General features: G+C 42.0%; 1 protein-coding gene across 5 annotated transcripts in view; it reads right to left on the bottom strand.

Moving 5' to 3' along the window:
* The window catches only part of CLCN3 (chloride voltage-gated channel 3), an 86,091-nt gene that overhangs the window by 43,009 nt on the left and 30,176 nt on the right, over positions 1 to 12,906 (bottom strand). For 2 of the 5 annotated variants that reach the window (XM_053255384.1, XM_053255386.1), the window contains exon 1: positions 6,532 to 6,758. The exons of the other annotated variants lie outside the window; for them this stretch is intronic. In XM_053255384.1, coding sequence (XP_053111359.1) covers positions 6,532 to 6,610 — 79 coding nt within the window. In that variant the 5' untranslated portion in view covers positions 6,611 to 6,758. Of the gene's footprint in view, positions 1 to 6,531; positions 6,759 to 12,906 lie in introns of those variants that run through there. 5 annotated transcript variants of the gene reach the window in all.

The following is a 12,906-nucleotide window of genomic DNA, read 5'->3' as shown; positions in this document are numbered from 1 at the left end:
AGTGGAGAACTCAATTTTTGCTATGGCTTTTTTGAGCTGAAAATCAAGCTACATGCAGTTTTTAAGAAGATAGAAGTCGTCCTAACTATGTTTTGTTTTGTTCTTTGGCTACTGAAGCAACGGGTACATGATTGGATTTTAAGGACTGCAGAACATCAGTAGGAAAGGACAGAATAAATTCTGCCATACAGTATTGCACAAGAAACACTCAGAACAAAGCCGGCAGAGGAACCTGAGAGCAAGCATTCAACACAATATCTATATTTAATAACTGAAGAAAGGTATGAGTGACAGTCTATCATTAAAAAAGGACACTTGTTTCAGACACACATGTTTAGTAGCTCTAATATTTATTACTACAATACAACAAATATTTCCAACTAAAGTTTCCAAAGCGATTTACACAGATAAAAATAAATAAATAGAATGGCTCCGTGTCCCCAAAGGGCTCACAACCTAAAAATAATCCTTTATTATTATTATAGTATTATTGCAAGATTTAAGAAAATTAAAATAAGATACTGAGTTAGATTCTAAATTTTTCTGGTTATTTTTTCCACATAAAAGCAGCAGAATGGCACCTGAGAAATTGCTTTAGCAGAGCTACTTACAGCAACTCAGTTACTCAATTGTTCTAAAGTTTACCCCCACCCTGACCTATTTGCATATAGTAGCAAGCAGATACTGCAAAGAGCAGCAACAACAAATGTAGGGACAATGACGATGAATGGAGGGGAAAAGCAAAGGATCAGTAGGCAGAGAGGCTTGGTGGATCTGATAAGGGCCATGATCTGCCAATTAAGGAATAAGGTCATGCTCATGTTTGGATGGAGTCATGTTTTTGGCAGCAATTGGTCAGCTGAAGCTGCTCTATTCAGTGCGCCCAGTAGTAACGCGGAGCCGCTTCCCACCAGCATGGGAATATGTGGCGATTCTGAGAGAGGTCCCTCCGAAAGGGAGCCTCTAAGCATGTCGCCAGTGTGTGCCAGTTCCATTGCCGAAATGGGGGGGGGGGGGAGAACCGGTGAAAGAACTTAGAGCTCCGTGGATCAGAAAGAAGTAGAAGATAGGGAGGGGGGAAAGGAGAGGAATCAGAGACAGAAAGCGGTTTGCAGTGGGCGCAAGACAAACCAGGAACGATCGGCAACTCTCTTCCCCCCGTCGCACACAGTAGAAAGCAGAATCCAACAAGTATTGAGCTGAGGACGGAAAAAAACAGCACTGTCTACGAAGCAAGACAGGACAGAACTGGGGCTGGAGAGGGAATTGCTAAGGAGATTGGCGACGTTCTTGAATTCTATTGGTCTTGTCTCGAAGCATGCAGAACGTAACATAATACCCATCACGTGATGAACGCCCTCCCCATACCGTGGAAAAATATATGATACAGACAACCCACATTTCCAGGATGGTGCCACCGCTTAGTGTTAGAGCATCTGCTTTGTATGCAGAAGGTCCCAGGTTCAATCCCTGGCATCTCCAGGTAGGGTCTGGAAAGGCCATGGAGAGCTGAAAGCAGCTGTCAGCACCCAAGGGGTGTGTGCGTGTGCCATGATTTTAATTAACCCTCTCAATAAACACAACCATGTAGCTATGTGGAAATTCTTAAATGACACCTATGATTGTCCAAGACCCAATACACATGTAGCTCTCAGAAAGGGGGAGAGTAAGGCCCCAGTTTTTGCTTGTGTGTGACCTCAGTAATTAGCAGGAGGTTCTGGACACCTCCTTTCCCCATCTTTCCAATTTATTGATTTTTCTGCTCTTTTTCCCAGGCTCCATCAGGCTTTTCATTGCCTGTTGCCTCCTTAAATTCCCACCAAGAAGTAGGGCAACAGGAGGGTTGAGATCTCATCTCATCAGAGTTTGACCTCTCGCAGAATAACCAATGCTGAAGATATTCTGGACCTACACTTTTTCCTCCCACCTCCCAATTCCCTTGCTGCAGGCTCTGCTGAAATGCTAGCCACTTCTGCCACTGATCTGCTGTTGGTTCTCTACGTTCAGACATCACGCAGAAATGCAGTTGATTTTAATAAAGCTTTGCTAACCTGGATTAGAACTACAGAAAATTACCCACTCTTCTCCTTACCTCATGCTCTCAGCTTGCATTTCTCTATGCAAGAGCCTTGTGAGGGCAAAACTGCTGAAAGAAAACAAAATTAAAGCATGTCTGCAGCTTTATACCTAAGAACAGCCCTGCTGGATCTGGCCCAAAGCTTATCTAGTTTAGCAACCTATTTCACACAGTGGCCCACCAGATGCCTCTGGAGAGCCCACAGGCAAGAGGTAAGGGCATGCCCTCTCTCTTGCTGTCGCTTCCCGGCAACTGGTATTGAGAGGCTTCATGCCTCTGAGGCTGGAGGTAGCCCATAGCCACCAGTCTAGTAGCCATTGATAAACTTTTCCTCCATGAGGTTCAGATTGTGGTTTGATTGCCCACCCCCCTAAAAAAACACTAGAGTTTGTTGACTGGCATGGGTTCAGACATACAAAAAAAACCCCTATTAGATAAAATAAACCATAGCTTCTGCATGATGTCTGAATCTGTCAGAGGTATCACAAAACCAAATTTGACCCTGGCTTGGATCATGATTTCTGTCTGCATTGGGCATACCCCAATTACCACTGATTCTCCCCTCACACTGCAGCCCCCTGCCCCATCCCACAATACTCTAAAGCAGGGGTGTCAAATTGAGGCCCTCCAGATGTTGCTGGCCTACAACTCCCATCATCCCTAGCTACTGGCCATGGTGACTGGGGATGATGGGAGTTGTAGGCCAACAACAGCTGGAGGGCCACAGTTTGACACCCCTGCTCTAAAGGGTCCTCTACCCCAGTAAGAGGTGCAGAAGGCTGTAATGGTGGGGAACCATGAAGTACATTTCTCTCAATCCAACTCCTTGTCTTTACTTACAAGAATCTTTGGGACCAAAAATAAAAATAAAAATTGCAGCTCTTCAAATTAAGCAGCATAAAAGAATTTTACATGACTTAAGATATTAGTTTTCAGATACATGTACAAATACCAGCCGCACAGTAACTGATCCACATGCCTCTGAAGAAAACATCTTTATACCCTTCAGCTGAGGAAGTTGCTTTCTCATACAAGCACTTTATGCTGGCATTTATTTTGTTACTATTAAGTGCCTATAAACACTTATATAGGGATGTGCCCAAACTGTGGTTCAAGCACTCTGAGGGAAATTTGAAAGGGAACTTTAAGAAAAAGGAGAGCAGGTCCTTACCTACTCTCTGCTGTGTGTTGATGCCGCGCAGGGGTTATTAGGATGCGTGCCACCCCAGCAGGAAGCTGAATGGTGCAGTGGAGAACAGATAAAGATCTGCTCTCCTTTTTCTTAAAGTTCCCTTTCAAATTTCCCTCCGAGTGCTCAAACCACACTTCAAATCACAGTTCAGGCACATCCCTACACTTGTAAGAGCTGAAATACAAGGCAGTTGTACCCTCCTTACAAAGACATGTCTTTAAAGGATGTAACTATCATAAACAACCATATGAGAGACAGAGTCTATTTTTGTCACTTGTGTGAGCTTAACTTTGATCCTTCACTGGGAGGATACTGTACTGACTATTTTTTAGCCTACTTTCCAGTAGGCTTATGAGATCACATGGCACTCCATATATGTGTCCTGCCCCCCTATCAACTTTGCAATGCCTGGATCAATATGAACCAAATCGGGTACATTTGTAGGGATACCTCAACAGCGTAGTTTGTGATGATGTCATCTACCCCAATTCAAGATGGTGGAAATGTAAACCTTATTTATTTATTTAAAATATTTCTATACCACCCAAAACTTGCATCTCTGGGCAGTTTACAATTAAAATAATTTAAAACATTAAATCAATTAAAATCATTTAAAACATTTAAAACCCAATATTAAAAATATAAAATATATAAATCTAATTAAAAGCCTGGGTGAATAAATGCGTCTTCAGTGCCTTTTTAAAAGTTGCCAGAGATGGAGATGCTCTTATTTTAATAGGGACCTTGAGGCACAAGTGGGCTAACTTGTGGAATGCCTAACCAATTTGAACCAAATATGGTACATTTGCAGTGAGTGACACACAGAAAATCTCAAAAGCATGGTTTGTGATTATGTCAGCCACCCCAATTCAAGATGGCGGTCATGTGGACATTTGAGGTGCAATTAGGCTAACTTATGAACCACCCAACCGATGTGGACCATATTTGGTACAGTTGTAGGGACACATAGGGATGGCTCAAGGGCATAGTTTGTGATGGTGTCATCCACCCTTATTCAAGATAGTGGATGCATGAACGTTTGAGGGACAAGTGGGTAACTTCTGAACTGCCTAACCGATTTGGACCAAATTTAGTTGTGGGGATAGTGAAAGGAAAGTAGGCAGATTAGTTCTTACTAGAACAACTTGTTAACAGCTAAGAACTAATCAGGGGAAGAATGAGCTCCTAGTACAGCATTTAATATTTCAATTTAAAATTAGCAACAAAATTACCAATATTGCTAGATGCCATTTGATAACTACAACTGGAGCTTCCTGCATGCCGTTCATGGCTGGCATAACCGCCATGTTAACATTCCCTACAATCTGATATCAGTTTTCTTAGAAGCTGCGTAAACTTTCTTTAAGGGAACTACAGATATACTAGCCAGAGCCCTTTACAGAACTATGCTCAGTAAACACACCTACCAGCAACAGATTACAGAATGAAATTCCTGCCTCTTTATTTTTATATGCTGGGATCATTGAATCAACACATCTGACACTACAAAAACCCCTTTGCTTGGAACACGCAACAATCATGCAGCCCAAATCTATGCATTTTACTCAGATGTAAACCTAGTGTGCATAGATTTACACTGAACACTGGCATTAAGGCGGCTTAAGTGTCAGGATGTATATATAAAAACTTTAGATAATTACTCACTCAAAACCCAGAGAAAATGGGCCAAGATAAGGAACACAAATAAGTTCACAAGTCTGAACAGGGCTTCTGAAAACTAGCTTGCACAATCACAGCAGGATTATTTTAACATAAGAGTAATGTAGTTGGAGACTTGTTCAAAGACTTGTTGGACAAGATGACGGACATTTTAGCTTCTGCTCAGTTCAGTGAGAAACCTAGGGAGGATTATGTGCAAAGTGGCAAACACTGAAGTACTGGCTGCAAACGCTGACCGGACAAACTCCTGGCCTAATTACTTTTCTACAGCAACAAAATCTATAGCACAAAAGTGAATAACCTGCAATTGGCAAATTCATGAAAGCATGTTTTATATAAATGAAGCTACGGTTCATAAATAACCCTACCCCAAGCTCCCAAGAAAATACACCTTTTGAAACCAGAAAACATTGACATAATGTTCTATTTTTAGTTCAGTCAACTACTCAGCAAAGCTCAAGTGAAAAGCATATAGTTCAGTACACAAATACAATTTCAAGGCAAATTCAATCCTGCAATAAAAGAATAAGGTGAAAGATTCCTAGATGAGTTGATTTAATATTTCTAACTGTAATTCACCTGCTCTCTTTAGTACAGAAAGACAACCCCAAATCTCAAAAGATTATTCAGACAGTACTTCCTTGAACCTCTGATTCTATGATTCACAGATAAGCTGGAAGAGGAGGAAGCAGTACTACAAAACAGAGATACAAACTTGTACAGTGTTTTTTATAACAATCCCTTGCCAAGATCTCATCTGAAGAACACCACCCATGCCTACTCTACACAATACAGGGCTGCCATTTGGACTGGAGAGAGCAGCAAAAGCACACCACAGCATGTGTGGCTTATGTTAGGTGCACAGAATCAGCACTGCAGACAACCAAAAAGCCTCTTCTTGAAAGCTTCCTTCGTCTCAATCAAAAGAAACACACTGCCATGAAAATAGCTTACGGGATTGCGTGTAACCATACCAACTTGTTGTAATCTTCTCATTAAAAAAAGAATTCTAATTTTCTGTGAATGAGAAAAACACCCAGCACAGCCCTTGTATTTTTAGATAAAAATGGCTGTTTTGATTCATGCAGTAAATTCATATTGCACCAAGAATGCCATGAAGGAGTTAACTCCAAAAGCACGTACAGAAACTTCAAAGCCCAGTACAAACAGCATTCTCCTTAAGTTCTCTAAAAGGAAAAAAACAGCTTCCTTGATTAATTCATGTCAGTCTAGCAGCCATTACTACAGAGTACTTTATTTCATAGCTTACATAAAAGAGAAGGTTGGGTTTTGTATTCTTTTAAAAGGACTACCACATACCGAAGATGGAGTCACTAGCTGATGCGATTTGAAGCAGAACTAATCTGCCAATTTTTAATTTTTTTAAAATTAAGCTCTGCCAGAGAGCCAGCACAGCTTGGATTCCCCCCCCCCTCAAGTGCAACACACATTAGAGGGGCTCGGCATTGTAGTGCAGCATTTAAAAAGCAACTCGGAGCCTCTCTTCAAATCTGAAATCAACCTGCCACACACATACATGAAGGCATACAAGAAACTGAATCACAATATGGATTTGCTATACCTCTTTTATGCAACTCTCTCAGTGGAATGCCGTCTCCTCCCCCATCGTATGGTAAATAAGGATCAGAAGATACTTCCATGAGCGTAACAAACAAACAAACAGAGGGTCTGTAAGATCAGAACAATGGAACCATTTCTTATAGAACAGCAGCAAGCTGGGAAGCTGCCATATTCGATCAGGATTTGGACTGTGTGCTGGCTTGTTGCAGCAACTCGGTTCTTCCACAATCGATGATGTCATCAAAGGGAAATTATTGCAGCCTGGTTGCTACTGGCTACAATCTAGCAGTGCTTAAAGGCGGAACAGCAGCTCTTAATCTATAAAGCCTGCTATGTCTGAAGGTGACTAAATCTCAAGTAAAACAGGTCTGAAAGAATATAAAACTAAAGCAAGCTATACAAGCCTACCCAAAAATAAAAGATCAGCTTTGAAAAGGCAGCCATGTTTACCCTTGAGCTTGTTCTTTATAACCATCTAAATACTTAGATTTCATTTCTCTTAAAAAGAAAGGGGGGGAGGGGAAAAGCTAACACACATTCTCCTAACTGATATAGAGTGGCTTGGTCCAGAAGTAATGGAAAACCACCGTTTCCTGCTACAACAACAAGCCTCAAGAGAGCCTCAGGTTCACATGCTTCCACCCCACTGCCCACCCTGTGCGCAAAGTAGGAGGAGGGTGAAAGCTTCCATTTTCAATTTGTACTAAATGGCAGTTCCACATTAGTCCAAGTCACAGTCCAAGTCACAGCTAGATTTAATTTTTTTTAAAAAAGACCAAAATGTGCTTTCAGAATCTAGTTTGTTACCAAAGCACAGTTTCAAAAAAGGAAAGGGGAGAAATCACAGTTCCCAAGTTCATTCATAACTGGATTTAATTCAAACCAAAAGTGGAAACTTGCCCATGAAATAGGAGAAGAGGAAAGGGCAGCACATACAAGATCATGGATCTTCAAGACCTGTTCCGGTTCCCCTGTTACATCTGAAAGGGATCAGTGCCTTATTTTTAAAACACAGATCAGAACTAATACTAATACGAATAATATGAGCTGTAATAACAAAGCCACAAAGTGACTTAGAAACTGGAAATATTTTCTCGCGTTCGGTGAGGAGAATCCATCAAACTGCAGAGCCTGATTGAATATAGTTTAGTACATCTCACTGTAGATACTCTATTGTACTTGCCCAACTGACACAGGAATCAAATTACAGCTACATTCCCAGGCACAATTATACATTCTACTGAATCCAGTGGGCAAGATCCAGACTACATTACTAAATCCCATTGAAATTAATGGGGCCCACATTACTCACGACTGTTTCATTTATTTCAATTTTATTTATTTCACAGCTAACTTAATCTGAATCCTACTCAATGAGATTTACTTCTGAAAAACCATGCATAGAATCAGGCTCTAACAAACACTTCCTTCAACACAGGAATTGGAGCAATTGCCATTTGGCTTGTAGGTATCCAATACACTACTGCAACAGAATGGTTTTCTGCCAAAGCACCACTGTTCCTACCTGGAAACATCCTCAATGTAAAGATGCTTCAAAATTTAAGAATTAATTTGACAGTTGCTAAAAACCCCTTTATTAGAGATACTTGACATAATCAGCAACCAATTATTTTAGTAGAAACAGAAAATTTCTGGGAAGACTCCGGGTGTGAGTCTCCGGGTCTCTCCGAGAACCATTTGTGTGTGACTTTTTTCAAATATTAATCCACCCTAAATTAAGAACAACTAACAAGTGTGTTTTATTCTTGGCATATGGTTTCACAAGCTAATATCCACCCTGGCTTGCAGGGCATGTACCATATATGAAACAAAAATGTTGTCCTACATCCACACATACCATTCCTGTCATAAGTATTAATATTCTGGAGAGACGGCAACATACAAAAAAAAAAAGGCAGGCAGTTCAGCTAACAGAACGCAATAGCAATCTGAAAAGGAGAGAAAGCAAAAGGAAAAAAGGGAGGGATGAGGATCACCTGAGTTCAATGTAAGGTTATACAGAAGGGGAAATTTCAGAGGTATTAGAAATATTTATTAGAAACCTAATAAATCTGGCAAAGACATTCTCATTGCCCAAGCTAAATATTCATTTTGCAAGAGCAAATGGTTCTGTAACTGCTGCACTGCGCACAAAGACATAAATCATTACAACATTAGTACACAAATAGGGCACAGAGGACTTGCCAGTTTTTTTTGCTCCCAGTGTCTAGCAGTCTAATACCTAGACCCTTAAGTACAAGCATACTTGTCATGACATCCCTTACTAGTTCCTGTAGTTCGAGTGTTTATACTATTAAAGAACGTTATACTGGATTTAATTGAGTGACAATTTTAACAGTAATATAAATGCAGCTTTCTTACAAAGTTCTTTCAAAGCAAACTCACTCAATGGTAACAGGCACTGAAGTCCACATCAGGCATTGAAATCTTTCCCCTACTATACACACATGATCAAGAGCTATGTTTCTGCTTAACTGCTGGGGTACAATTCTCATTCATCCTCTTCAACCATCTGAGAGAGAAAGGGATATATAACAAATTATATGGGAAAGAAATAAAGAGGCATCTGAAGATATTATGAGCATGGCCCAGAAACCTTCTAGCTAGTGGGCATCTGACTACAACCAGAGTCTGCTGTGAGACTGGTATTTCTGTGCTGGTGATGGAGCAATGGGACCTTCAAAAATTAACCCAAGTGTTTTGAAGGACAGTGCTCTGAATATGAGGGAAAGGAAAGTTGTCCTACTATGCAAAGCAGGCTTTCAACAACCAAAAAGAGAAATTCCTGGGTACAGAAGAAGTGGCGAAGCTGAGATACAGGGCTCAGTAAATCCACTAGTCTACTTGTCCATGATAAGTGAAAAATTGTATGTGACTGATGGGTTGTATTCAGTTTGGCAGGTCACAAGTTGTACAAGCCTTGAGTTTAATCTGGACAGCCACTGTCAGATGTGAAGACAAAGATAAGTAATATGGTTTGGAACAGTCTGTAGAAATACTTGCCTTCCACTGCATGTGTTTGTTTTCTTTGTCTCTCTCTTCTGTTCCTTATTATTTTCACATCTAGTTTGCCTCCATTTCAGTTTTTACATTTAACTTAACAGAATCTATATATTGTGGGTTTTGTCTTGTCCATTTAACATGTGGGGGTCAAACAACATAACCTTAACCTTAAGTAGCTTACACAAAAGGTTCCAATATTGCATGAGTTATTGGCTCAGGATCAGAGTCAGTTTATTTAAGTTCAGAATATTATCTCTGACAACATTAAGAGAGAAACCAAAGAAAAGGAATGATTTCTTCAAGTGAGAGCAGTTCACTTCAGTCCAGACATCACTTTGGGCCACAATCGGAGAATTAACCATAACTGGAGCAAGGTCAACTATGGTTTGACCATCCAAACATAAAGACCTGTAACCCTGAATTTAAATTATCTACTTTCATTTTCTGTTTTCTCATTCCTCAGATTCATAAACTAAATCCAGTCTACACAGTACAACCTTCTCTGGAAGCAAATTATGATCATAACTGTGGTTTGTTAATTCAAATATCACATCAAGCCATAGATGGCATTTCCATCCAAACAATGGTTTCATATTACAGCTTGCAGGCAAACCATGTTTCATCAATTCTGACATCAGACCAAAATATACCCAAGTTTCTTTAACCACAAGTTGTGATGTTTGAACTGAGCCAATGAGTTGGTAATTGCACACCCAGACCCAGAAAGACAAGAAAGATGTGACTCGATAAACTAGGGCCACTTTTATTAGTTAAGATTACACAAGCTGCAATGAAGCATAACAATTTAGAGTGTGGGTACCCCCTCTAAGGGTCAGCCTCATAAGGAGGACCACCCAGAACTGGTTGAATGACTGGTGTTAATTTAGCCCGGACTCAATCCGGATGAGTAACTGAGAGCTGGCTGCTCATGAAGCTGCTGGAGAGTCCCGATAGAGTGGCCCATGGCACGGGAGCCAAGATGGCGGCCCCCGTGTCTGCCTCCAGGGCCAGGGGCCGCCCCCCGCCAAGTCGCATACTATGGTGGGGAGAGCAATTACTACAGCCAGAGAAAAACGTATGCTAGGCTCTCTTGCCAAGTGTTCTATCTACCAAATATATGCGGGGGGGGGGGCTATTAACACATTATGTTCAGGACTAGTACAATGCACACAGGTACAGATGGATACACAGGTGGAGTTATTCATGCTACATTGAACACCGATACAGCAGAAACAGGTTGTTTACCTATAACAGATGATCCTTGAGTGACCTTAGGTATTCACACCACTGGGATACGTGCCTGAGCAGGAGACCAACTGGGAAGATTCTACAAGCTTTATGTGGCGCCTCCAACTCCACCCACGCACTTGTGGATATAGGTGGTCAGAACACCGCTCTCCTTGGTTTCTGGATGACTGCCAGACGTCAGCGATCATCATAATTGGAACTTGAGAGATAGGTGAGAGAACAAGTAAGTAAAAACATAGGCACTGCTCAGAGTACGATCTCTAAGAAAGAGGGGAGGTTGGCTGGGATGTGGGAATACCTAGGATCACTCAAGGAACATCTGTTACAGGTAAGCAACCTGTTTATCCTTGATGTGATCCCAGTGTATTCACACTACTGGGTGATTAGCAAGCTCCTACAGGAGGGGGGTTTCTTGGACCTACCTCATGCGTAGGATAGAACTTGCTTTAAGCCACCCCTCCCAAAATGCACATCCTTGGAGGACCGCAGATCCAGTGCATAATGTTTAATGAAGGGGTGGTCTGAAGACCAATTAGCAGCTCTCCTAATCTCAGTCATGGATATTCCTAACAAATTAGCGGCCGAAGATGATACCACTCTTGTAGACTGGGCTTTAACACCTTTAGGTGGGTCTTTGCCTTGAGACTTATAAGCCTCAAGTATGGCTTGGACAATACAACGTGACAAGCATTGGTGAATGATTTGTGTGCCTTTTTTGTCTTTTTATAGGAAACAAAGAGTCTACTACCTTTATGAGAGGGCAAGGTCCTGTCCAGATAGAAGGCCAATGCTTGGCAGACACCCAATGAGTGTAGTGACTGCTCTAAGTCTGACTGGGTTATGGGAAAATGCCAGCAGAACCACATCCTGGTTGATGTGGAAACTTGTGTTTACCTTAGGAATAAAAGTTACTAGCTTAACCTGCGCAGAGCAGCTGCATGCTAGTACTCGATTGCTCCCATCACCCCCTGCGAGAACCCCCTCACCTCTTCCCCTCTGTCTTCCTTCTCCTCCCTTCTTTCTCTCTCTTTCCCTCCCTGTTAACAGATCTTGTTCATCTTGTTTCCTCTTCTAATTCACACAACAGAAGCCTACTTCTCCTGAAGGGGCTCTTTTTCCCCTCACGACCCCTCTTCGCAGACCCTTGCCCACTATCCTTTTATATATATCTCCTCCCTACCTGCATATGGAATCCCCACTGCCCAATCACCATGGTGCTTCTGCTCTCATAGGCTCCTCCTCACTATCTGCATATGGAATCTCTACTGCCCAATCACCATGGTGCTTCTGCTTGTGAACTCTTGCGAGAGCTGCCACACACAGGATTAGCCACGGGTACGCCTTAGAGAATTATATATAGAGAGATTAGAATGTCCAGATGCATGACTACTTTGTCTTTATGAAACCTGACATGGGCGGGGGGGGCGGGGAGAGATCAGACCACAGTCTCCACACCTTCTGGCCGAGGCGATAGCTACGAGAAAGGCCATTTTAATAGGCAAGAACCGCAGAGGGACAGAAGCCATAAGCTCAAACAGGGTGCTCATGAGACCAGTCAGAACTAGAGACAGCGACCACTACAGTGTCGGGGTCCTCATATGTGGGTACACGTTCTCCAGGCCCTTAAGAAACTTTTTGGAATGTGGGTAGGAAAAAACAGTAGAGGTGTCCATGCCTCCATGACAGCTGGAAACAGCAGCAAAGTGAATCCCGATAGATGCATTTGAGAGGCCAGACAACTTTAGGCTAGAGAGGTATTGCAAAATCTGTAATATGGTAGCCCTTGAGGGTGAAAAAGAGTGAGCTGCCGCATACGATGTGAAGCGTTTCCATTTGGCAACATATAGCTTCTACATAGAGGGTTTCTTCTCATTAAAGAGGATCTCTTCTAGTAGCTGGGCATTGGGTTCAGTGACTTGATTCTCCACAGTCTGAGTTTCAGCATCTTGGTGTCTGGATGCAACACCTGGCTATGATGCATGGACAGCAGGTCTGGAGCAGCTCGCAGGGGTCGGTATCTGCCACTGGACAGTCTCAAGATAGTAGGATACCATGCCTCATGTGGCCAATCCGGTACAATAAGAATGCAGTCCGTCTTTTGGAG

Source organism: Hemicordylus capensis, chromosome 5 (genome assembly GCF_027244095.1).
Source record: "Hemicordylus capensis ecotype Gifberg chromosome 5, rHemCap1.1.pri, whole genome shotgun sequence".
Classification (NCBI taxonomy): Eukaryota; Metazoa; Chordata; class Lepidosauria; order Squamata; family Cordylidae; genus Hemicordylus; species Hemicordylus capensis.
Note: the sequence above shows the minus strand (reverse complement) of the source record. Positions and strands in the feature narration are given on the sequence as shown.